The sequence below is a fragment of the Alosa pseudoharengus genome, unplaced genomic scaffold, assembly GCF_046254945.1.
Source record: "Alosa pseudoharengus isolate Yale_2024_CS ecotype anadromous, Long Island Sound unplaced genomic scaffold, YU_APseudo_1.1 YU_APseudo_1.1_scf_11, whole genome shotgun sequence".
NCBI lineage: Eukaryota > Metazoa > Chordata > Actinopteri > Clupeiformes > Clupeidae > Alosa > Alosa pseudoharengus.
In genome coordinates this window covers 30873876-30901275 of record NW_027468576.1, presented here as the reverse complement: position 1 = coordinate 30901275, position 27400 = coordinate 30873876, and the positions used below count along the sequence as shown (strand labels likewise).

General features: G+C 43.0%; 2 protein-coding genes across 4 annotated transcripts in view; both read right to left on the bottom strand.

Moving 5' to 3' along the window:
* The window catches only part of espnla (espin like a), a 29749-nt gene extending 13386 nt beyond the window's left edge, over positions 1-16363 (bottom strand). The window contains exons 1-5 of the mRNA XM_076278857.1: positions 16070-16363; positions 14665-14855; positions 1928-2114; positions 1149-1331; positions 730-861 (exon numbers count right to left, since the gene is read on the bottom strand). Coding sequence (XP_076134972.1) covers positions 730-861; positions 1149-1331; positions 1928-2114; positions 14665-14855; positions 16070-16363 — 987 coding nt within the window. The remainder of the gene's footprint in view (positions 1-729; positions 862-1148; positions 1332-1927; positions 2115-14664; positions 14856-16069) is intronic.
* Positions 16364-17035: 672 nt separating this feature from the next.
* scly (selenocysteine lyase) lies at positions 17036-27398 on the bottom strand. 3 transcript variants are annotated; one of them, XM_076278855.1, is made up of 13 exons: positions 27358-27398; positions 26701-26792; positions 26500-26609; positions 25844-25944; positions 25051-25237; positions 24416-24543; positions 24164-24319; positions 23713-23819; positions 23571-23607; positions 21226-21309; positions 20802-20904; positions 19499-19574; positions 17036-19062 (listed from the first exon to the last, which is right to left on the bottom strand). In XM_076278855.1, the coding sequence occupies exons 2-13, from the start codon at positions 26787-26789 to the stop codon at positions 18909-18911; spliced, it is 1332 nt and encodes a 443-aa protein (XP_076134970.1). In that variant the 5' UTR covers positions 26790-26792; positions 27358-27398; the 3' UTR covers positions 17036-18908. The 3 variants fall into 3 exon arrangements, with proteins under 3 accessions (XP_076134970.1, XP_076134969.1, XP_076134971.1); XM_076278854.1 differs by having other exon boundaries at positions 27319-27391; XM_076278856.1 differs by lacking the exons at positions 26701-26792; positions 27358-27398 and having other exon boundaries at positions 25844-25972; positions 26500-26585.
* Between the last annotated feature and the right edge of the window lie 2 nt (positions 27399-27400).

The window sequence follows — 27400 nt, the reverse complement described above, 5'->3', positions numbered from 1 at the left end:
GATTTCAGTCCGTATGCGACAAAGCAGCCATTTGACTACAAAACCTTAAGAAAATTATCAAGAACAACAGACAGAAAGATAAACACATAACTGCATCACCAAACTGACCACGATAATCACAGATTATATTTTTTGTGGATCCCTAATACTAACAAGGACAGTTCTGTATGTTACCAAAAGGACAACAGGTATGTGGTATTGTTGGTATTACACACATTTTAAAATACATACTGTAGTATTTTACTAAACTAAAATGGTGAAATTGCGTGATTTCATAACATGAATCATGGTGTTGTTGTTATCATTCCCTACTGTTATTCATTTTTCAGAGTGTTTCCCATTCCACTATGATGTTGCTATTAATTTAACTCTCCCTTTTGAGATCACTTCAAAAGATCTCAGTTGGGCTCTGTTGTTGTTGTTGACTCAAAGAATAAACACACTGAGTGCAGACAAGAGTGTACTGGAACACAAAAGAGCCAGCATGCATACTTATCCAAATTTTAGTTGACTTGTCAAAGCATGAAAACAAATCCGTTAAGCCTACGCATGTCAGTCCAGCCCCTTGCTTTTAAACCTTCTGGCTAAACACGCTTGTTAAAGCTTGCAGAGATTCTCGTCCATGGTAACCTCTGGCACGACACTGTTGTGCTGTGTGGTGTTGTGAGAGATGTTGTTGGCTGATTTATTGGTGTGTGTGTGCGTGTGTGTGTTCCGTGTGTGTCTTACATTTCGCTCCGCGGCACGCAGGTAGTTGGCACAGTCGTAGTGGCCGTTGTAGTCGGCCAGGTCAGCTGCAGTGAAGCCGTCCACATCCCGCTCCGAGGGGCTAACCCTGCCCGCCAACAGGACCCTGCAGCACTGTGGGGAGGATGCCGGAAGGCATGAGGGAGCCATCACACTTGATAATCAATCCATCAATCAATCAACCATTCAACTAATAAACCAATCAATCAAAGTATATTTATAGGGATAAAGCAACTCAAAGAGTATTTTCCCTGTCTCAAATGTATAAAATATGGGGGAGAAGGAGGAGCAGGGATAGAAAAAAAGTAAAGGAGAAGGAGAAGAAGATGAAAAAGAAGAAGAAGAAGAAGGACTCAGAAGGATAGAAGAACCAAGCCACCCATTCTGCACCACATGCCTACCTCCATCTCTCCATTCTCAGCAGCATCATGCAGGGGTGTCCCTCCCCAGTAGTCCTGGAGCACCTGGGCCCTCAGATGCAGGAGCCGCTCCAGGATCCTGTGGTGCCCGGCACTGGCAGCAAAATGCAGGGCTGTCGCCCCCTCTTTGTCCTGGCATGACAAGCTGATGTCTGTAAAGGTGGCCTGTAAAAGACATAAAGTACAGTCTTATTGACATTACATGTGTATTGTCAATAAGATTGTACTTTATGTACTTTATGATTGAAGTAATGATGTGTGTGTGTGTGTGTGTGTGTGTGTGTGTGTGTGTGTGTGTGTGTTGGGGGATGTCGTGAGTGTGAGTAAGTATGTGTGTGTTAGATAGACTACCATAGTTAGATGTGTGTTAGTGTGTGTGTGTGTTGGGGGGTGTCGTGAGTGTGAGTGAGTATGTGTGTGTTAGATAGTTAGACTACCATAGTTAGATGTGTGTTAGTGTGTGTGTGTTGGGGGGTGTCGTGAGTGTGAGTGAGTATGTGTGTGTGCTAGATAGTTAGACTACCATAGTTAGATGTGTGTTAGTGTGTGTGTGTGTTGGGGGGTGTCGTGAGTGTGAGTGAGTATGTGTGTGTGTGTTAGATAGTTAGACTACCATAGTTAGATGTGTGTTAGTGTGTGTGTGTTGGGGGGTGTCGTGAGTGTGAGTGAGTATGTGTGTGTGTGTTAGATAGTTAGACTACCATAGTTAGATGTGTGTTAGATGTTAGACTAGCATGTGCTCATGTGGGACTGATACTTACCAGCCACACAACAAGAGCATGGTGGCCCATGTGGGCTGCAGCGTGCAGAGCACTCATGCCATCGTGTGCCCGCAGGTTAACGTCCGCCCTGCAATCCTTCACCAGGTACTCCACTATGTGCAGGTGCCCCTCCTGGCTGGCCAGGTAAAGAGGGGTGGCACCCATGCCAGTCTGACAATTCACACACCTGCATCACAGGTAAACATATATGTTTTGACCGGTTAGAAAAAAAGACGATAATATGGACTTTCATTTAAAGTTGTTTCAGAGTTACAGAACACAGGCCATGGTGGGCTAGGGTTGGACCTGGTTTAGGGTGCAACAGCAGAAATCAACTGGAAAGAATTTCCCTGTCAGAGGATCCAAGGAATACATAATCTAAGGGCTCTTAATAAAGCCAGGACATACATACATACATACATACATATAAATATACATATGTTTATGCTGCTCTCAGTCTTACAGATTTCATTCCAGACATTTCATTCGAAAGAGCGTGTATATTTTCCCACAATGTCCTAAACATTCTCTCAATCAACCTGTGTGGCCAGCAATGTGAGATTCTCTTTAATGATCCAATGGCAGTAAGGGTGGGTTCTGGAGGACCCAAGAATGCTTAATTAAATAAACCCCATCTGGTGCTCTTCCTACTGCAAAAAATAGGACCTGTGCTTTCACCTGACTGTGTTTGGACTAAAGTTGAAAAGTATATCCTCTGCAGAACACATTAATATCATGTTTGTAGGGATCAAAATGCGGTTAAAAACAGTCTGAGGTGAAGCCACAGTACCCTGGATGACCCAGTATGTTCAGTCATACTTTGGCCACATGTCCAAATCCCTGTCTGGCCACATGTTATAGAACACACACACACACACACAGTAAAATGAACAGTTTTGTTTTATTATATGAACTACTGACAACATTTCTCCCAAATTCCAAATACAAATATAGTCATTTAGACCATTTATTTGCAGAAAATGACAAAATAATGTAATTTAGGTCCAAGGTCAAAATAACAACAACACAATACTAATGTTTTAACTTGATTCATTGCGTCCTTCGCAAGGATGAATCTGCCCGATTCCAGCCTTGCTGAAGCACCCCTACATCATCATGATCCTCCACCAAATTTCACAGTGGATGTGAGATACTGTGGCTTGTAGACCTCTCCAGGTCTCCATCTAACCATTAGATGACCATGGGTTGGGCAAAGCTGAAAATTGGACTCATCAGAGAAGATGACCTTACTCCAGTCCTATATGGTCCAATCCTTATGGTATTTTGCAAACCCCAGCCTGGCTTTTCTTTGTTTCTCATAACAAGGGCTTTTTTCTAGTATTACACGACTTGAGCCCAGCCCCTAGGAGCCCGTTTCACTGTTTCAATGGCAAATGGCACTTCACCTCAGCTGCCATTTGCCATTCTTTTTGTAGGTCACTCGATGTCATCCTACGGTTGCTGAGTGACATTCAAATGAGTTGACGGCCATCCCAGTCAGTGGAGAGTATTTTTGCCCTCTGCCGGTCTGTAGCTTTGTTGTCCCCAATGTCTGCTGCTTGACCATGTTCTTATGAACACCATCTTAGAAATTTTAAGGATGAAAGCAAGCTGACACTTCTTTTCCCTTCTTTTTTTCACTTAAAAGTTTTCTTTTCAACTCTTTTGGCATAGTCAATAGTTATTTTTGGATTCCAATTGCTTTTGCGGTACTACTACTTTTGTCATTCAGCTGGTCCTATTGCAAGAGGATAGTGATGACCACAGCAGTGGTTTTTTATACTTTTCCTTGTTAAATAACATTTGGTTAACATATTCAGTACCTCAATAAAACAAAACTCTCGCCAAGATGCAACCTACGGGTCTTTTTGTGAATGAAGAGTCAAACTTTTTTTTTGTTTAAAAGCATAATTACAACGTAAGCGCCACTTTAAAGATTGACCATATTTTCGTTTTCAGGTCAAATGGCCTTTTGAATGGGAGTGCTAGGGGTATTAATAGCTAAATATACTGAAATAGCAGAGGAGGCAGCTAAGCGAGGTTGGAGTGCACGATTAAGGCCTATTGAAATCGGTGCACGTGGGTTTGTGGCCAGATCTGCTATTGGCTTGCTGTCTGAATTGGGCATTTGTGGTCGAAGTCTAAGGCAGGAGGTTAGTAACATGTCCTTAGCAGCAGAACGGGCAAGCGAATGGTTGTGGGTAAGGAGAAGTTACCCTTCCTGGGGCGCAAGCTAAGGTAAGCTAACTGGCTCATTTGTTTTGGTGGTGGGTAAGGAGAAGTTACCCTTCCTGGGGCGCAAGCTAAGGTAAGCTAACTGGCTCATTTGTTTTGTGTTTGTGATGGACTGTGCCTAGGTTGATGGTACTTGGCTAAGGTTCTTTATGGTTTATGGTTCAGTCCACATCAACGGGACGGACCGACCTAGCCAACTTAGACCATGCCTAGGTTGGTTAAGGGTATTTGGATGCTTGTTGTGGTAATATGGGGCAGCATGGGGCGTAAGCTAACTGCTAACTGCTGGCTAATTTGTTTTGTGTTTGGGATGGGGCCTAAGATAATGGGCTAAGCTAACTGGCTAATTTGTTTTGTGTTTGTGATGGGCTGTGCCTAGGGTGATGGTACTTGGCTAAGGTTCTTTATGGTTTATGGTTCAGTCCACATCAACGGGACGGACCGACCTAGCCAACTTAGACCATGCCTGGGCTGGTTAAGAGTATTTTGAGTATTGGATATTTCAATGTGGTAATATGGTGGCAGCATGGAGGGGAGTGTCTCCAGGACGCTGGTTTCACTGTTAAGCCTTCATGAGGTGTCGTGGGCCTAACTTAACGAAACATCGGTGAATGAGGGTGCCCACTTGATAACCCCAATGACATGCCGCATACTATATAGGCTACTGCTGTTGGATAGGCCATTTGCATTGTGCTTGTGACCATTTGTTGGCGGATTTGTGGGTAGTGTGCTTTTTAAAGTTAAACTTGAGCAGAGGCTTCTGAATGTGTTTTTAACTTGGATTTTGGCACAAGGGATTTTAACATCTAATCCTGTGTATTAATGTAATGCTGAAGCTAGCGTAGGCTAGTGACTGCTGTGAATAGGGCAGCTGGCAACTAGGGAAAGACCTTGTGACAGCACGGAAAGACGGCTGACAGGAGGGAATAGACCCCGCCGGGGCTACAATGGGTTAGCAGCTCATTGTGGCAGTAGCCCAGGCTTCACTAAGCTATGGGCTGCACCCTACTAAGCTACAGTACGACATAATGAAAAAATACCCCTAGAGTCAGCGAGAGCAGGGGCGGAAGATGACTCACTTGTGATAGACATGGTTACTGACCCTGGAACGAATTTGATTACGAGTAAGGAAAACATGTTTGTGGAAGCCACTAGTTCAGAGAAAACTGAGAAAAAGCTGCAGATGTGTGTGTGTGGTTGGCAGAAGGTTACAAGTCTAAAGGGCCTGAAAATTCATCAAGGGAAAAAGAAGTGCTTGGTAGAGGGAACACAGGGTCCCCGCATTGATAGCTATTTCTTAAGAAGTGCATCAAGTCAGTCGGTTGAAGTCCAGCGACAGGAAGAAACCCACAGTTCGCAGGACATCAGTACCCCTGTTGTTGAGGTAAGTTCTAGCACTGAGGCAGAGAGAGAGGCCAGTCAGCCAAGGAGGGAGAAGATTAATGGTCATAGGCCTGGGGTTAGATGGCCAGGCGCAGCAGAATGTAGAATGTGGGAAGATGTTAATAGTGATTTGGTCAGTATCCTGGGTCAGCTCAAGGGGACGGCTGAAAGCAAATTAGAGAAAATGGGAGACATTATTTATAGCTATGGTAAGGAAAGATTTGGGACTATTGAGAGAAGGACAAAACGGCTACATGAGGTAGTTAAATCTAGGCGCCAGCAGGAGATAGATAAACTTATCAAGGAGAGGAGGCAGCTTAAGAAGCAGTGGAGAAAAGCTACAGATGATGAGAAGGAAGGTATTGACTGTCTACAGGCAGATGTGAGGGAGCGGTTAGTAGTGCTAAGAAGAGCTGAAAATATTAGGAAAAATAGGAAGAAGAAATCACGAGCCCGACTAGCATTCTATAAAGACCCATTTAAGTTTGTTAAGTCTTTATTCGTAATGCAGAAGAGTGGTAGTCTTTTGGAACCTAAGCAGAAGCTTGAGGAGTATTTAGAGGGAGTGCACAAAGATAGGGAGAGGTTCAGGGAGATGGTACTTCCTGCTGATATCCCACCTATTGGTGAATTAAGTAGCCAATGCGACGATAGTCCACCAAGGTGGAAAGAGGTGCAAGAAGTAATAAAACGTGCAAGGGCCTCTTCAGCCCCGGGACCTAATGGAGTGCCCTACCGGTTGTATAAGAGTGCACCAGATGTTTTAGGATTTGTATGGCAATTAATGAAGATAGTTTGGAAAAAGCAGAGTATTCCCAAGGCTTGGCGGAGGGCTGGGGGAATATTTATTCCCAAAGAAAAGGACGCAGTGGAGATTAATCAATTTAGGCCAATTAGTCTACTGAATGTTGAAGGGAAGGTTTTCTTTAGTGTGGTGGCACGGAGACTGACAAATTACCTTGAAAGGAATAAACTAATTGATACCACGGTGCAAAAAGCTGGAATTCCTGGCTTCTCCGGGTGCTTAGAGCATACCAGCATGATTTGGCACCAAATTCAATTAGCAAAGCGTGAGAAGAGAGACCTGCACGTTGTGTTCTTGGATTTGGCTAATGCTTTTGGGTCTGTGCCGCATAGTCTGTTGTGGGAGGCCTTTGAATATTTCAGAATCCCAGGTAGCATTAAAAGCCTAGTAAAAGCATACTTTCTGGATATTCAATTATGTTTTACTACAGCTGATTACACCACAGGTTGGCAACAACTTGAGATAGGAATCATGGCCGGATGTACCATCTCCCCACTTGCTTTTACAATGGCAATGGAGGTCATTATTAGGGCCTCAAAATGGGTAGTGGGCGGGGAGAAGTTGCAGGGAGGGCCACGCCTCCCCCCGATTCGGGCTTTCATGGACGACATGACAACCTTGACGACAACCGTTCCATGCACCAACAGGTTGCTGGGTAAGTTAAATAGTAATCTGCAATGGGCCAGAATGAAGGTGAAACCAAGTAAGTCTAGGAGTCTCTCAATTATTAAAGGGAAGGTAACAGATAAGAAGTTTGCTATAAATAAGGAGGTGATTCCCACAGTTCTGGAGAAACCAGTGAAGAGCCTGGGAAGGTGGTATGATGCAAGCCTTAGTGATAAATCACAGGTTGAAGACTTGAGACAGGTCACTAGGCAAGGTATTGCAAAAATTGACAAGTCGGGGCTGCCAGGTAAGCTCAAGCTGTGGTGTTTGCAGTTTGGTTTGTTGCCTCGGCTAATGTGGCCATTGACAGTTTATGAAGTTCCTCTGTCATAGGTAGAGAGGTTGGAAAAAATGATCAACTCCTTTGCCAGAAAATAGCTCGGAGTCCCACGCTGCTTAAGCAGTGTAGCCTTGTATGGGAAGGGTATTGTAGAGTTGCCAATATCTAGTCTGACAGAGGAATTTAAGTGTGCTAAGGCTAGATTGGAATTGACTCTTACTCAGTCCAAGGACCCAGTGGTGAGGAAAGTTGCACCCTCAGTTAATGCAGGGAGGAAGTGGAACCCAGAGCAGGCAGTTAAGCAAGCTCAATCAGCATTGAAGCATAGAGATATAATGGGCCATGTGCAGCACGGGCGGGGGGGTCTAGGGGTGGGTGCAAGTAAACCCTTGTGGAGTAAGGCTTCTGCAGGAGAAAAGAGGAAAATGGTAGTGGAGGAAATGCATAGACAGGAGGAGGCTGTAAGATGTACTAAGGCAGTGTCGCAGGCAAAACAAGGGCAGTGGGTGAACTGGGAAGGGGTGGAAAAAAGACAGATTAAATGGAAAGATCTATGGGGCATGGAAGCTGGTAAGATCAGATTTATGTTAGGGTGTGCTCCCATCTCCCAAGAATTTAAGTCAATGGTTTGGTGAGGATGATAAATGCATACTTTGCTCGTGTGTGGGCAGTCTCCACCATATCCTATCAGGATGCAAGGTAAGTCTCACCCAGGGGCGGTATACGTGGCGTCATAACCAGGTATTGAAATGTGTGGCAGCGGCAATAGAGGATAAAAGAAGAGAAGTCAATTCATTAGCAGCTAGTAAAGGGGTAAGGCAAATTAACTTTGTACGTCAGGGGGATAAACCTTGTTCCGCGAAGGCCAGGTGTAAAACCGGCCAGTTGAAAAATGGGGCAGGCTGGGAAATGAAGGTTGATCTTGGCCAGCAGATGGCGGTACCTCCACATATAGTGAGTACTAAGCTACGTCCTGACGTAATTCTATGGTCGGATTCAGAGAAGATAGTTTACTTCATTGAACTCACTGTTCCTTGGGAAGACAGAGTGGAAGTGGCCAATGAGCTGAAGAGAGCTAAATATACTGAAATAGCAGAGGAGGCAGCTAAGCGAGGTTGGAGTGCACGATTAAGGCCTATTGAAAACGGTGCACCTGGGTTTGTGGCCAGATCTGCTATTGGCTTGCTGTCTGAATTGGGCATTTGTGGTCGAAGTCTAAGGCAGGTGGTTAGTAACATGTCCTTAGCAGCAGAACGGGCAAGCGAATGGTTGTGGGTAAGGAGAAGTTACCCTTCCTGGGGCGCAAGCTTAGGTAAGCTAACTGGCTCATTTGTTTTGGTCGTGGGTAAGGAGAAGTTACCCTTCCTGTGGCGCAAGCTAAGGTAAGCTAACTGGCTCATTTGTTTTGGTGGTGGGTAAGGAGAAGTTACCCTTCCTGGGGCGCAAGCTAAGGTAAGCTAACTGGCTCATTTGTTTTGTGTTTGTGATGGACTGTGCCTAGGTTGATGGTACTTGGCTAAGGTTCTTTATGGTTTATGGTTCAGTCCACATCAACGGGACGGACCGACCTAGCCAACTTAGACCATGCCTAGGTTGGTTAAGGGTATTTGGATGCTTGTTGTGGTAATATGGGGCAGCATGGGGCGTAAGCTAACTGCTGGCTAATTTGTTTTGTGTTTGGGATGGGGCCTAAGATAATGGGCTAAGCTAACTGGCTAATTTGTTTTGTGTTTGTGATGGGCTGTGCCTAGGGTGATGGTACTTGGCTAAGGTTCTTTATGGTTTATGGTTCAGTCCACATCAACAGGACGGACCGACCTAGCCAACTTAGACCATGCCTGGGCTGGTTAAGAGTATTTTGAGTATTGGATATTTCAATGTGGTAATATGGTGGCAGCATGGAGGGGAGTGTCTCCAGGACGCTGGTTTCACTGTTAAGCCTTCATGAGGTGTCGTGGGCCTAACTTAACGAAACATCGGTGAATGAGGGTGCCCACTTGATAACCCCAATGACATGCCGCATACTATATAGGCTACTGCTGTTGGATAGGCCATTTGCATTGTGCTTGTGACCATTTGTTGGCGGATTTGTGGGTAGTGTGCTTTTTAAAGTTAAACTTGAGCAGGGGCTTCTGAATGTGTTTTTACCTTGGATTTTGGCACAAGGGATTTTAACATCTAATCCTGTGTATTAATGTAATTACTATGATGGCATTAAAATAACTATTTTTAAAACACTAAGAAGGCTCGACACAACAAGAAACTTTGCTCGAAGTATCATCAGGGTCTCTACACATGAACTCGAGCATTGAGAACATTGTTTGTGTACACAGAGTTTACTACAAAGAAAGGTTTTGAACTCACTTTAGCAGTTGATTTTTCCGCTCGCCGCCATCTTGCCAGTCAATAAGTGAATCGCTTTTAAACGAAAGTTTGACTCGGGTACATTCACAAAAAGACCCTAGGTTGCATTTTAGCGAGTTATATATATATATATATATATATATATATATATATATAATGCATTGCAGAATCAATAAATAGAAATAGTGGACAAATGGCTCTGGCATAAGATGTGTACATTATATGTAGATGACCATGTGACTATACAATCCAGGAAACCCAGTCAGGTGTCATAACATGTGACAAAGCACAGGTGATAACATACGGTCTCCTAAGTAAGTACGTACTTCTGACAATGGAGAACCTATTCAATTCACCAGATCTGGAACAGCTACAGTAATCCACTTGAGTACAAAAAGGCTTACGGTAAACCTGTGAAAACATCAGTAGTAGCCTATGGTTTCTAATGGTGGTGGCTCATGTGTTCTCAGTCTGGAGGGAAGCTATGGACGCCCAGAGGTAGACAGTCTTGCCTTGGAGCCCTGATGGCTACAGTATCGGACTGATGTCTTCCCCTGACAGGCGTGACGAGGGAGGCTTTTGCTGAGCTGACATGTGACTGACCGCTGTTATCTATTATTTACCCTCACAGACGACCACATGTGATTTTCCTGCCAACTGTCACACACACACACACACACACACACACACACACACACACGCACACATAGCTGTCTACAACTCCACACCTTATGCAATGTCAAAGAGCTGACACAGGGCAAAACAAAAGCCTCAACATATTTTCTACTGAAGTCCCAAAGAAATGCCTCCCCCCCTGACCAATAAGAAACATGAACAAAGTCCTGCAAATGAAAAAGGACTTGAAAACATTACAGACGGTAATTCTCTGCTTGGCTCTGTCACACAGTAAGCGCTTTCAGACATACGTGTAAGACCGGAGGTTCTGCCGATGTTAAACGGTGGGGCCGTATATCTGAACGACATAACCGGTCATATGGAAGTCCGAATTCACCCGGTGTTTATACTACCCCCGACCTAGTATTTCCTCCGGACATTATGTAAATGTGCTGTGTCTGAACGAGGCGTAGAACATGCGGTTAAAATTCACACCTAGTGAGAGGGCGTGTTGGTGACGTTTCTTTCGTGCGTCCATGTGGTTAAATCTGACTTAAATGCCAGTGTTATGATGGAGTGGCATAGTGCTGTCCAGAAAATCTCCGACATGGAAAGATGCAGACATCACGGAGCTACTGTCCATGAGGGCATACAACATTTTGATAAAACACATGAAGGGAATGGCACGTTGTAGCCTACAACTGCATGGCAAGGCCAAACGAATTCAAAAGACTGAATCATCATAAGCAGAAGGCGCTGAAAAGGCAGTAGCCTACAGCGACGTCGTTGACGACAATAACAGGAGTATTTAATAAATTGTTAGCCAACACGGTTTTCTGTTCATTGATAGCCTTAGGCAGAATTAGGCTACAGAAAAGAATACAATATATTTTTTCTCTCCCGGCAGTAAAGACAGTAGATTCGTGTTTAAAATTAAATGAAAACTAAAGGTAGGCTATAGGCTTATTATGCATATGACCATCCAGAGGAGGCTGGTGATCTGTCAAGAATGATGAAGATCGTAAGATACAGATGGTTTTATTGTTGCTGTCATTATTACCACAAACACGAATTGACAACGAAACCATGGCGATCGTGGGTTATATCTTGCCTGTTTATTAGGCCATGCACAGCCCTGTCAGAACTCCGTGTAGCATGCATACTGGCAGTTTTCATAAACCATCACCAACTAGTTCGCACTTTGGATATATCGTTGGATTGTGAAAAGCCCAATTTCGAATAACTACAGTACAACAGATGAGGTAGGATGCATATTTTGCAATTAGAATTTCGTGTTGGTGAGACCTGTTGCCTATCAGTAGACATGTCATCTCGAGTTCCACGACAGCTAGTGCCACCGAAACACTGAAATCCTCTCACTATTGGAGTCGCTCAGATAGAAACAGCTGTAACGTGGTTAGGACACTTTTGCTGTGGAGTGGAGACGCCATAAGTTAGGTGTGGTTTAGACAATCAGAAAAGCAATATACTGAAATAGTTTAATGATGTCTGGTGTGTGTGCACGCAGTTTTTATTGATGAGTCGGAGTGGCAAGGGCATTATAAAACTTCTCGCTCTTAGGCCTACTCATACACCGCGTTGAAATGGCGTAGCTGTCTAAATTCAAATCATATCATGCTAGGGGAGAAATCGTGGGACATCCATTATTTTGTTATTCAGCACCCATGGTCAAAAATATGTTCCCGCGCGCCTGCATTACGTTGAAAACAGATAAATGTGTTTACTCGAAGCACACATACAAATTCTGTATATGCGCACTTACGTGACTATCCTACTTCAAGTATTAGCCTACGCACAATAGATTTCTCTTCTTTAGCCTATAATACATAGGCTACACTTTGTAAACAAAAAGCAGCAGTGACAGGCAGCGGCCGCATATATTCTGCGTCATATATCTCGCATCTTGTGAACTCTAAGCCCCCACCCCTCACTCGACAACCACACGGAGATTCTGTAATGTGCGTGTATGTCGTTCACACATACGTCCGTATAAGGTCAGTATTAGGTCCGCAGGTTAGCATCATATCTGAATCATCCGAAGGGTAGGACCTCCGTTTGACAAACCTCCGCATGTACTCCGGAGGTTATATCTGAAAGCGCTTAGTGTTAGGGTTTGAGACAGGAAGTGACACTGAGTGTCAAAAGTCATCACTGAGAGTGTTCAACCTGCCTGTAGTAAGGATTGGCAATGGTTTGACCATCCTAGACACCTACTGTAGCTGGAGTGAATATTGCTTGTAAAAAAAAGATACCATGTCATGTAATTAGTATAGATGTAAAGTAGGAGAGGCCGCACTATAGTATATACTTTAAAGCCTGTGTTGCAGGTTAAAAACCACTGTTGATTAATGGGTACATAAAGCACTCAATATATGTATATCATTTTTAAAAATGTCTCCAAATGGTGTTAAATGCAAGTTTTTGTTGTTTTTAGCATTAGCGGGGTTTTTTTGGTGATGACGTCACTTTGGGGACTACATGATCTGCGCTTCATTCATTTCAATGCATTTCAATGGACATCGTGGTTACACTTTCAACATAAAGTTTGTATATTTACACTTCAAATTTCGTCACAGCATTTATATCACAGCTACCCTATGATCTACCAATGGTAATAATGGTGCCTGATATCAATTTAGTAATCTTTTCTGAATTTCGGGAGGTCTCGTTTTGGAGGGTATGTTTTACATTCATTCCTATGGGAAACGGTCAAGGTTACACTTTCAACATAAAGTTTGTATATTTAGACCTTCGAATTTCGTTACAGCATTTATATGACAACGACCCTATGGTCTAACAAAGATAACAATCTCTTCCGATTTTAGTTCAATGCAATTTTCTGAATTTGAGAGGCCTCATTATGAGGCTACATAATGCACCTATTCAGTTCAATGCATTATGCTTATAACGTTACGACACTTTTTTTGTTAGTCAGTGAACAGCACCTTCGTGCCGAAACGCGTCTGTGCAAATAAAAGTATATAGCCTACTATAGTGCGGCCTCTCTCCTACTTTACGTATTCTAACTATCCAGGCCAGCACTCTTACAAGTTTAAAAGTATACACATATTGAGTGAAGCCTGTTCCTATCCTCACTTAATTAGTATAGATGGAGTATAGGAGTAAGCAAAAGAGGAGAACTTGGCCTCTGCTGTCAATCCATTATTTGTGAAACTGATATGGTTGTGTGTTTGGTAAAAATGATTATAATGTTGCACTGGCAACCTCCTATTAATGATCAATCACACTTTACCTAATTGCCTAATCATTCAACAACTGTTCCTCTCTTTCCTTCCAAAACAATAGCGTGTGTGTTGTTGATCAAGCCGTTTCTGTTATTTACTACCTGACCCAAAGAGGGTCAGGCCACAGACACGCACCCTCCCACTATTCCGTCTCAGTGACACTAGGTTGCCAGGTTGGTGGCACACTTCTGGTTGCTGGCGTTTCTACGACATAGCATACGTCCAGAGTCAGAGCATGCCTTTACTTGCCGCACGTGCCCACGGGCGGGTCTGTCAATCACTCACCCTCCTGCGGAGAGAGAGAGAGCGCTGCCAGTAGAGTCACGGGACACCACACGGATGCTTCTCTGAGTCACGAGTGGTATAGACTCAAAGCAAAGCGCCAACCATATGTCTCAATGGCCACACTCTCCTCTACAATGTGCTGTGTACAGGTGCCATGAGCCAGGTCCTGAATTTATACAAAGGCTAAAAAAAGGTGTGTGCTGTGTGGGGTTGGAAGAGGTTTGTTTAATATTGTGTTCACAAGTTATTAATAAAAAGGCTTTCAAGAACACCAAAATTACATTAAGTCCACAGGTATATAAAACTAGCATTAGGCCTATAATATCACTGCTGATAGGTAGGCGAGAGTGTTTATGATATAATAAAAATGCTTTAAATAAATACATTCTAACTAGAATACTAAACATATTTAAGTTGACTTAGTCAAACATATTTAGACAGTAAAAAACATGGGCATATTGTAGAGCAAGGACATGCCCTTTCGGCCAATGACAGTGATCAACCTTTTATGGTGTCAAAATGTGCATTTCTGGCACCTTGCCATGTGTCATGTGAAAAGGTTTTGCGTGCGCACACGAAACTTTCATGTGCGTGAAACTTTCATGTGCGGACATGAAAGTTTCATGTGTGCACATGAAAGTTTTAAGTGCGCACATGAAAGTTTCACGTGAGCACATGACAGTTTTGCGTGAGCACATGAAACTAAACTTTAGATTTGTTTTTGCTCATGTCCCCTTAGGGGCTCCGTAGTTTTATCTGTTGCTGTGTAAATAAATATATTTATTACACTAATATCCTAGTTGAGAGAAGTGTAAACCCAATATGGTGGTGGTCGTACCCTGGTGCCTGACGAATTAACAGCTTTAGACAGGTGAGGTCTCCCTTCGCTGTGGCGTAGTGGGCAGGCATTGCCCCGCAGACCGTCGTGTCCTGAGCTCCGGCACCCACCGACAGCAGCCACTGAACCACCGCCACCTGCCCAAAACGAGCAGCCAAGTGAAGGGCCGTGGCTCTTGCTGCATCCCAGTCCTGAAAGGCATGTGAGAGGGGGACACAAAATGGCTGATACCCTTTTGGGGACACTTACAGTAGCTGTATTTTCACACAGCAACTAAATGGGTCCATATAAAATGTATGGTGAAGATGTAAGATGAAGATTGTATTGAGATTTGTGGGGCAAATACTAAAACATCTCACGAGTGTTCATTGCTCTGTTATACAGAAATCTTTACATCACTTTATAAAGTAGGCCTATTCAAATATTTAAACATTTCAGAAGGCCCTGGCTAGAGGATATTTTCACAGTTATAACTTATAAGTATTTCTTGTAATCAAAAAAGACTTTGTCCCTCAACCCAAAATAAACCAGAAAGTGTAACCGAATTAGTTATCCACAGTCCCATCATCGGGCAATTCACTGAGGAAATGTTCATTCATTATTCAGACCTGATGCACACCATGACCCCTTGCACTAGCGAACGTGGCCTCAAAGCAATGGCAAAACTCTTTGATAAACGTGACAGGAAGACCACCGACGAGGAATAATGTTATCGCTCCGAGTCAATGATAACAAGGCTCTTTTTAAAAACGTGTGCGTTAATACGCCACAGCTGGCCATAAATTAGACCGGGAGGGTTACCGAGGTTAAACGAGCCGGTTTGCATTAGTGTGAGAAAGAGCCGCACTGAGGTCTCGCGGGGAGGAGAAAGAGCGCGGCGGCACTGTAAACAGCTAGAGCTAGCAGTAAAGTATTCCGCCCTCCTGCAACCATCTGGTCCTGATTACGGTGGTCATGCAACCCTACTGGACAGCGAACAAAAAATAGGAGATGGGGTGATGTAATTCTCCCGTTCACACCGGCGCTGCCTCCACATTATCCCCCTCTTCATTATGTAAAGCGGTTATATTTGGAACAGGTGCAGCAGCCTAGTGGTGACCAGGCCTGCCCCTAACATCTGATGATGTTTAGAAGAACGTCATTATACCACAGGTTTGATGTGAATTTCGTGGTACATTGCATTTACATTAAAACACTGCCTGTCATCTTATCGTGAATTTAATTTAAAGGCCTATTATTACAAAAGAACATTATGATATTGTGAACTGATCATGCCCTGCTCAAAAAGCAGCACATTCAAAACCCATAGAAAATCGTATAAACTATCAGACAAACTCACAGCCATGTGCTCACTAACAATTCATGTATTGACCATTTTCTGTCCTTTCCAGAAGGCTCTGCTTACCTGCACATGGCATCCCCCAAACTCCACGAGCCACTGCAGTTCTCTAACGTGTCCTGTGGCAGCGGCGTCGTGTGCAGGCGTGGCTCCGTTTCGGGCCCGCGTGTTTCCCGGTAGTCCGGCATCGGCTACTAAGAACTTCAGGCAGTCCAGGCGACCGCAGCGCGCGGCGTGGTGCACGGGTCCGGCCCCCTGGGTGTCAGTGATGGTCTCCGACAGACACCCAGCAGCCCTCAACTCCCTCAGGCCTGCCAAGTCCCCCTCCCGCGCTGCCTGGATGGCCCTGTGTAGCACCATGGCCTCCTTTCTCGCTCACTGCTGCCTCCGTCCGCTCTCTGTGAGTCCTCGCCCGGATGTCACTCTGCTGCCTCCGAGTCCGGGTGGTACCGAGCAGCCCTCAAGCCCCTGGTGAGCCTTTTGCAGTGCATCCCACTGCCATACACGCAATACACATGCTCCCCTGCCACATACAATGTCCCCTCTCCCCACACACACACACGCACATACACAAACACACACCGCAGAAAGCTGACACCAGCCTGACTGCCAGCTGGACGGCGAGGCCACAAGGTGAGGAGCGCGCGCAAGAGAGAGAAGGGAGGAGAGATGTGGAGAGAGCCGAAGGTCAGGCCCAGTGAGCTGGAAAGGTAATGAAAGAAGCTCCCAGTAGCACAAAAGGCTCCCTTGCTTAGGGCCCCGCGCTTGGCTTAGTGTACCCGGGCACACTCTTTCTCTTTCTCTCTCTCTCACACACACACAAACAGGTGCTTCAGCAAGTGCCACGGAAACTTAAGTAACAGGAGAAGTCATCCTCCCAACACCAAGCGGAGTGGCAGGGCAGCCGCAGGTGGCTGTGGAGGAGAGGGGCTGGGATTACAGTAAGCCTTATTTCTACAACCGTTTTAAAAATTCATCCCAATTTGAATGGACACAATTGTGCAAACAACAAAAGAGGACAGAGGATTAAAGTCAGGTCGATCCATTGGAACTTTAATGGTGCTCTATCAGAGCATTATCAGATTAACACTGAAAGAGGGAAGTAAAAGTAAGGTTAAAGGAGATAGCATACTACCAGCTGAAATTCATTTAGCTCTGGCCAATGACCTTAAGCTCAGTGCCATGCTACTCCACTGGAACCAATGTTAATGGACCAAACATTATATAACAGTTTCCACTGTTTCTATTTCTGTATTGTTAAACTTTTCTTTTGTGGTCACAGTTCACATTTGCTTTGATCAAGGGTCTATCAAGAGATAATAGATAAAGTGCAAGAATCTTTTTATACACAAATTAGCAAAATATTACATTATTAAAAAACATTTGAAACAATTTTTTTCATATCCCAAATAAACAATAATTTGAAATGTTCTGATGCATATCAAATAACAACATATTCATGCAAATAGCCCAGAAATCTTTAAAATGATAATTTATAAAAAAGAATATTGAAAGAAAGAGAAAAAAAGACACTGGATAAAGTTGTACCCTGATTCACGCAAACAAATTTAATATACTGTATACAAGGTTCCCACTCTAAGTCAGATGTAAAATTCCATGACTTTTCCCTGACTTTCCCGGAAAACAAACCTGAATTTCCATGACCTACAGTACTTACAATGAATCGTATTCTGTGTATATTTGCATTCATGTATTTTGGCAAGTACATTTTAACCTGCTACTACAAAATTCCCTAATATTCCATGACCTTGCCCCACAAATGATAAAATCCCATGACTTTCCATATCTGGAATAGACACTCAAATTTCCATGATATTCCAGAAATTCCATGACCCGTGGGAACCCGGTGACTTTGGTTGTACTTTGTAATGATCAAACTGTCCATTTCAGCAGATGAATGGAGACGCTAGTTATAAACGTCCTTCATGGCTGTATGACATGGCTTCATTTGCACCATCCTTACTAATGTCATTGGTATTTAAGTTATCATCCAAACTCTTACAGACCTCTTGCAAAGAACGGATGCCACAGGCACAGGGTAATTTCCCATCAAACAAGTAGTCTAGTGTCAGGCAGTATGGAGCCGGTGAAGAAAACCAGAGTTTCATGAACAAGTTTGTGTTTGAGTTTGAAACAACAACTGTGAGGAATGAATGTTGTGACATGAAAGCTAACTGCAGCATCTGCAACTTGGTCGAGGTTCACCATTCTAGGAAGAACTGATCTCAGCTTCAGACAATCTGTTTACTGAGTGGCACACATCATCTGGTGCATATTGATTATAAAGTGTAACAGCAGTGGTGTCACAGGATTTGGGGAAAATGTCTAGGAATCACATTGGTGTGCCCTGATGCAAAATGATGGGTTAATGATGGGACTGACGAAGTTGATGAGCTAGCCTTCACTCACAAGCTAGTGTTCACGTGTGGCAGCAAGCAGAGTGGAGGCACATCTGCATGCTCACTCAGAATTTAATTCCTTTACAGAAAAGTTGAATCTTGTGTTACATGTCTGCACATGGCTATCTTCCTTTTGGCAATCCCATGTGCCACATCTAATGTAGTGTTTAAAAGCCCCTGGGTATTGGGTCAAAGAGCAAAAATGCATGACTATGCTCAGATATTAAGTTGACTGAACTTGACTGAACTTCTAGCACGGTCGGTACTTCATTGAGAGAACCAAAGACAGTTTGAAGAATTGAACTACTGTAAATACAGAATTAATACAACTAAAATTCAAAATAACAATTTAATTAGTATTTCATCTATTAAAATATTATTTGAAAGGAAAAAAATTAAATACAACTCAGTTAATCATTACAGTGAGTTCTGATCAATGGTTTGTGCTATCGCACAGAAATCCCCTTCCTCGTGGTGCAAAAGTACTAGTTCATTCTTTCCAGCACATCTATCGTCTGCTTAAGGTCCTCCACCACTATGTCCACATCCTCTCGTGAGGTGCTCCGCCCCACGCTCAGACGTAGAGCATTGGTTGCTATGTCATAAGGCACTCCACAGTTCAGCAAGATACGGGAGGGCCTTAGGGTGGAGACGCACATACACACACAGAAGAAAACATTTATCAAATATTTTATCACAATTATATACCTAAAATGATTGATGAAAAGAACTGTTCAGCACTGCCGCCCAAATCATTAATGACTTCATATATGGGTGAATATATTCAGATCCAATACTGGGTTTTTTATGTTAAGATTAAACCAGTCAAATAGATTAGAATGACGGAGCTATTCTAAGCCTAACTTCTTTATTAGATGTTTTAAATAAGGAAAATTAACTGATGTTTATGCATATGTTGGTGTGTGGTGCCTAAGAACGCCTTGATGTATATGATTCCTTAATAAAATTAAAAAAAATTAAAACAACATTAAAAAGCATAAACCAACAGAGAAAACTTCTCCAAAACTGTAGGTACATGCTGAGGAAAATGAGAGACTACTAAAAGGCCACTTACCGATCAACTTGGCCCGAGTGGCAGGCGGCTCCGACGCTGGCTAGAAGTCTCCTGCAGGTGGCCAGCACCCGGCGACCTACGGCAGGGGGTGGGGATGGACACATCATTAATTCACACCTGCCCTATGTCAAACATGAGACCTGGGGGTCAGGGCTTGACCCACTTCTCATGAAGACTTTCACTAGCCCCGTTTACATACTGTACTGTAGACACAATTAATCTGATTACAAACGGAGTAGTGGCTCAATCAGAATAAAAATGCCTCATGTAAACACTCCAACCGATCGGATTCAGCCCAAAGTCCCAAACCAACTATTTTCCGATCGGATTGAGAGAGGTGGTCTACTCCGTTCTGATTTCTTTCTGCACAGGTATTTCTCTATGTGGTAACAATGCAGAGTGACGTAAACAATTGAGTTTCCGTGGCGACAATACAACTAGGAGCTTCTATATGATTAAATGCTTGTTCCATGTAAACGCAGATTAAACACCAATCGGTTTATTTAGCATTCATGTAAACAGCTTGGTTGAAATTGTTAATCAGATTCATTTCAATCTGATTGGAAAAAACGTCCATGTAAAAGCGGCTACTGGCACAACAAAACTCTCCTATTCGTAGAGTGGGGTTATCAGGAAAGTGCTCCGTATTTACTGCTGTAAAACTAAAAAATCTCAAAAATGAGTCTCAAAAATGCAATTGGAATACCTATAACTGCTGATATGAAAATAGTACCACTGTCTTCTTGGCCCCAAATCACATCAGCTTACAGTCTTGAGAGTCATGCAAACACAAACAATGATCCCAAAATCTAACTCTGTCCTGACCATCATCAGCAATTAACTCTTCTTCCTCTCCATGACTCCTTGGTTTGAACTATCGGTTTGAATTTTCATTTTTTAGTAGGGGTGTTATGGTACACTAAAATCAGTTCGGTTCATTTTCGGTATGGTGAGCCTCTAGGTACTGCTAGCCTTAAATTCACTGGCAATATTGCTGATGTGCAACGATAAGAGTATTTTGAAAAGGTGTCAAATGTTTTTTCATGTTAATTGACTAAACTGACATTCGGTCTACCACTTAATATGTCGGTGTGGGAACTCGAATTTGAAAAATGGTCCGCACACAAAAAAGATTACTGTTCAAAACTGCATTCAGTACATTCGTTCACACATCTGTATTGAACCTAACGTCCTGTACCTAAATGGGCATTTATTATTAATTCATTCTGTGTGGTAGCATACATTTACAACTGAACTGTGCTTTCATTAATGTCACCACAGAGCCAATGAACCCCAAACTTACCCACAAATCCTCGACCCAAGATGGATATATTGCACGTGTTTGGAAGGTTGTCAGAACCGGGGAAATTACTGTTGAAGCGGATTTTATCTGCCCCAAACACAGCCTACAGCAAAAGGATGGTAAAGTTGATGAACAAGAACATAGATTTACAGAAGACTAAGCAAAGATGACAAAGATATAAGCTTGAGGTAGTAAGGGAAAATATTTGTTTAGAGTACTGTCAAATGCAGCAAGGAATGTATTTGGTTTCAAATCAGAAAGCCTTTGTATTACAAAGAAGGAAAGCGAAGCAACATTAACCCATGTTGAACAAAAGACGTTTAAAATGCCACTGAAGTGCATTTACGTTTGGCCCTTTGACATTAAACATAGAACAGCGTTTAGTTAACTTGACTGAACACACACACAGAGAAGCTGAACGCACCAATAGTCTCTCCTCCAGGTAGCATCTGATGTCGCGGAGATGTGTTTCATACTCTGACAGGTGCGTGTTCACCAGCTCGGCAGCCTGTGGGACACAAGATCCACACATGCACACACACACAAAGCACATTTAATTTGACACAGGATACGTGGCTCTTGCACCGCTGAGCAAGGTTGAAAAGACATAAGAGAATAAAGTAGACAGGTTATTATGGGACAGCGAGACAAGGGAAATATTCCCAATCCCAAATGAGGCTGCATACTGTGGTCGGGTAAACCCATTGACTCCAACTCATATCATCTTCGGAAAATATACATTGTCTCAGACTTCATTCAGTGTTCCAAGTGCAAGTGGGGCCTTCCAGATGTGATTATGTGATCCACCAAGCATGCCTGAATTATTCTGCGATAATTACACACTCGTAATGACACGGATTACACACCATGCCAAATGTCGACCAATGCAATTACTCAGCTACTCACCCACCAAACAACAACTAGACATGCATTTGCTGAAGGAAATACCAGTGCATGCAAAGAGGTTGTTAGGATGTTGCTGGGGTTGTTATTGTGGCTGTCATATTAATCAAAGTGGTTCCAATGCAGGATGGATAGAGATAGATAGATAGATAGATAGATAGATAGATAGATGAATGGATTGATGTAGATAGATGAAGAGATGGATGAATGGATAGATGGATGAGTAGGAAAGGTGTCTAGTATTAATATTCCTACTTGAGTGGAAAGGGAGACAGGGAAGGGGGGCCTTTGAAGAGCTGCATCAGCCCGAAGAACACAGCTGCAAGCCAGTGGATAGATATATGTGGGGAGATTTAGATAAGAGAAGAGAAGATAAGATACACCAATTTATTGGTGCAATTCCACAAGTGTCCAATAAACATTAGAGCAGCGAGGGCTTACTCTGGCCTGTATGAGGATTTGTCCCCCCTCCCCCTTGCAATAATAGAGCACGAAAGTTGTCAACCGTTTGCACCTCTTGCTCCACTTCAACCCCTGTCTGGCTCTGCTCTAAAACCAGCGTGCAACCAGCTTGATTGCCCAATTATGATTTCAGTAGTTGAAAGTCACATAGATTCCACAATGCATTTTCAATGGGAAACTTTCTCTTGTTTATGTCAAATATCTCAGAATGTTCTCAAAGATGTAAAATACATTGCTCAAGGGTCTTTTACATTTACAAGACCTACACAACAGCATTTGCGAGTTTGTATGTTATGCGGTTCAAGCTGAATCAGACGCGAAAAAAGTAAAAATAATAGAGATGTATGTATTAATAATAGAGATGAGATGTATTTACTGAAGGAAATACTAGTGCATGCAGAGCAAAGTTTAGGAGAGTTTTAATTGCACGGGAGGGAGGGAGCAGAAGTAGCGAGCTAGCTCTGTTTTGTTTGAACATCAACAGAAGTGATGTATCCCCGCTATCGCTGATACAACCTTTAAGTGCACATAGAGAATGACCAACAAAGGATAGTTAGAAAATGAGGGATGAGTTATTAAATCTGAGTGAGAGTAAGTGCGCGAGTATGGGTGAGATTGAATTACTAAAGTGTGAGAGTGAGTGAGTATTAGTGAGGAACATAAGTAAGTTGGTATGACTGATAGATAATGAGAGTGACTATGAATTAGTATGACCAAGAATTAATTAATTTTAAGTCTATGACAGGAGGTTTTAATTAATATCTCAAAAAGTATAAATTGCACACAAAAAAGATTGTACGTTAAGCGGTTCAACTCATTAAATGCAGAAAAATCCTGGAAGAAGAAGAATAAGAAGCAGCGATTGGATAACAATATAGTGCACTGCTTTGCATGCACTGTGATATGAAGCCATCAAAAAACAATACAGTGCATTGCTCTGCATACTTGAAATTATCAAGACACTTATAGTGGTGCTTACAGTATACTTGTGGTGCTATAAGCGATAACGCAGTGTCTAAGCTAAAACATGTTTTGTCACATACTGCAAACAAACATCACCTCACCATCCGCTAGCTGCCTGTGCCCCGAATACATACAAAAAACGAGGTCTCCGTGGACAGCCTCAGCTCTAAAAACGGCCACAAAACAACTTGGGCAAACCTTGCCCATAACAACATAACAAACTGTTCCAGCAAATCACTGAGGAGATGTCATTTTGGAGAGTTTCAATTGCACGGGAGGGAGGGTGAGAGAGTAGCGAGCTAGCTCTGTTTTGTTTGAACGTCAACAGAAGTGACGTTACCCTGCATCGCTTATAGCACCTTTAATATAGCGCAAACAGACCTCATACTTTATACTGTATTTAGTGAGGCTTGGGAAAACAAATAGCAGTTGGTACCCTACCTTTCCTAGTCCAGCAATCATTGGAGTATTTTCAGTGCTACAAAACAGACAATGTACAGATATTAAACATTTTGATCCCATTTAATTTTTGTTCAAATGGTATTTAGTAAAGTCATGCAATATATAAAAAAACTAAACACACCCTGGCCTGAAATTGCGCTCTTGGCCTCCACCAAAGAACAAGGGGTAGAGAGGAGAGATGGTACCAGGTCCGTTCACATAAAGTGCTCCTACTCGAGGCGCAAAGAACTGCAGACAGAGGATCACCTTAGGTTAGCGCTAGCATCTTGATTGGTGAGGTAAAGAATATAGTGAATGTGAAGGATTATGTCCTGTAGATGCTTACTAAACAAGTTAGTCTTACAAAGACTTACATGCAAAGATAAACTGCAGTTTACATTACATAATGTTTTACACTGTGTTGAAAGTATCATGTAACAGCAAGAAATACATAACATTATAACATGACAAAGGCAATCAGATATTTCACAACAAAATACGTCAAGACACAATTACTATGCAGACTAGCTTCTGCCATTAATAGATTGGTACATAGATAAACCAATATTGAACCACTAACGTGGGTGTCAAACCTTGTGTCCCACTATCGTCAGGTAATCCACGCCCATGTCGCGAGCATCTACTCGAATCTTCCCAATGGCCTGGGCTGCATCTGTGTGGAGGAGAATTCTGGGAAGAGGTCTCTGTTTATTGACCGCTCTCACCCTCTGACAGATCTCTTTGATTGGCTGAGAAAACAGAGTAATACTGTTAGCATCCCCTGCTCAGCTACAGTACCTACAGAATGGAGTTTAATATTTTATCAGTGTAGAGCATCCTCTCACCATGATAATTCCAGTTTCATTGTTGGCAGTCATGATGGAAACAAGACAGGTGGTGGGGCGCACCGCGGCAACCACATCTTCCACCTCAACCTGACCGGTCACCGTGGAGACTGATACAGACGTGACCTCTGGGACAAGAATCCAAACATGATCCTAGTTATAAGAAGTGACTATAACTCGGTGATGCTAGCCTACAGCTAAACTGCACAAATACAATGCTATAATTTAATAAATAAAAAGCACATATATCTATGGAAAGGTTTATCTTTCGGCGAGATTCCAACACTGGGAGATACAAAATGTTGCCTACATGCATAATTATGCTCATATGTCAAGCCAAATTACTCACATAAGCATAATTATGCTCATTGTCAAGCTAATGTAGAACTTCAAGTAGACATGCTAAAACTGTAGTGAGACACAGTGCCACAGACAACTCTCTGAATAGCCCAAATGCACATGTTTAGGCAGGTAAAAGCGTGTGCACTGACCCACAAGGTATGAAACGGGTTGCATGTGGCAGTAGTCTGCATGTCTGCAGACGGGGCAGGTAAAAGCGTGTGCACTGACCCACAAAGTATGAAACGGGTTGCATGTGGCAGTAGTCTGCATGTCTGCAGACGGGGCTGTCCTACCTGCCTTGCCCTCCTTCTGTAGATGTTCAGCTGTCAGTCGGATGGAGTCGTGCTCTATGCTGGAGATGATGAGGTGAGGTAGGATGGTTCTGCCGTTCTGCTGGGAACTGTCCAGTCCCTCCCTCTCCGCCACCTCGCGACTCTGCCAGAAATGCTTCACCGCAGTGTGTAACACAAGGTTGTTTGCCTGAAAGAGACATAGTGACAGAGTGTGTATGGGCTAGTTGCACGAAAGGCTCCCGGTGAGCTTGTTTGTTTCCTGTGGAGCCAGGTGTGTTTGAACCTGCCGCTATTCTGAATGTAATTAGTGTCTACACGACCTTCTTTATCGTGCTGATTCTCTAGGTGCAACACCTAGCCGGGTCCGTGTAGACACTAATTACATTCAGAATAGCGGCAGGTTCAAACACACCTGGCTCCACAGGAAACAAATGAGCTCACCGGGAGCCTTTCGTGCAACTAGCCCATATGCGCACATCTTAGACACAGAGAAAAGAACAGACTGACATAAAGGACAGACAGAGACACTGCACGTGCAACAGACAATCAAACAGAAAGGCAGATGTACAGTTGAAAAAAGAGACTCAATGCATTATAAACTGAGGAAAGAAGGAATGTGAAAAAAAATGTGAGCTTACAGAGACCTAAAAATAGAGGCAGCCTAAGAAAACAAGAATACACAAAAGCCAAATTAAACACTACTGCACAGCTTCTAGTACAAGTTTAAGAACACTCTGTGACACACACACACACACAAACACACAGATGGGCTGGTTCAATGTCTCTTGCATACCTCAGTTCCCCCTGAAGTGAAGATGATATCCTCTGGTTTTCCTCCAACCATTCTAGAGACACTCTCTCTCGCCTGGTTAATTATATCCCTTGCCTTCACACCTACATTCGAAACTCAGAGTTAGACTGGCTGTGAAAGAAACAAAATGCATCAGTATACAGCACATAATGAAAGACATAAAATATATCCCAATCAGGACAAACACCCATTTCACACCTGGCATTAACATATTATCTATATGCAGAAATCTATGTAAACATAACAAACAATGTGATCTTGCCCATGTGCATTGACCCGTATTATGTCCAAAATACATGCAATACGTAAAGTGAAATTTGGCAATTTGGCAATTTTCCAAAACAGACAGCATTAACTACTTGCATACATTGCAATTAACTACATGTTCTAGCTGGTCAATTCGCCATCTAATCAAAAAGCATTCTGTCTTCTTTAACCAACACTGACATCCAAATGCAGATAGTGTGATAATGCAAAGCTGATAAGAAGCCAGAGTGTGTATTAAATGTAAACGGTGTATTTTAACAGCATTTATTCAACATTAGAGCACTGTGCACTAGAGTAGACTAATCTATCAGTGGTTCGTAACTGAGCCCATGCACTTGTCATCCTTAGAATGAACATGGGAATGTCTGCACCTGGAAGGTAACTGCTGCTGGGGTTGGCCCAAGCCTCCCTTATTGCAACTGTGACTGTCTCCGCAACCTCTGAGTCCATAGGGGTGGTGGCATTGTAATCCATATATATCCTGGCAACCAGTAAAATATGAGAGATTACATTTTTGACACTGTTTACATTCATTGAAGTAACCTACTAGGTTGCTTGCAAGTTGTTCTTACCTCTCCTCGTCCACTTCGGAGAGGTGGCTGAAAGAGTGACCCCAGTGTGAATAGTCGGTCACGAAAGAATGCGCTTGCTTCTCGCACATGTTCTAGGGACGCGAGAATAAAGGTAAATGTAGAACTGACATGTAAACAAACAAATAATCCGATACATTGTGGATATGAACAGTAACATTGTTGTTAAAAAATAACAGTTTCAAATTGTATACATAAAGAGAACGTTTCGGGGCTGACCGATACTGATGCAACTGTTACATGTTACTTTTAAACCAGTTCTAGTCACTTGGTCACTTCACTTCTATTGCAAGCTGTCGCTTTTCCCCCGCTCCATGACAGTGGCCTCGCCAAGAGGCAGGTTATGCATTTAGTGAGTGATTCACAATAACCCATAATGATTTCTCATGTAAAATACCATACCAATTGCATTTGGGGTTAATACCAATGTGTGGGTGCTAACATAGCTAGCTTAGTTTAGCGACTATCTGGGAAGCAGGGACTAGCAAATACTTTATGATCAAAGATATGAAACAGACACGGAACGTTACACTAGCAAGTGATGATGAGATCTGCAGACTCAGTTCAGTTGCTGACCGTTACAAACTTCTCCAGACTTACCACAAGATAGAATATGGTCAATGATTCACAGTCACTTACTTCTCTTCACTACTGCTGATGACACGGAGAGCCGCCAGCAGCC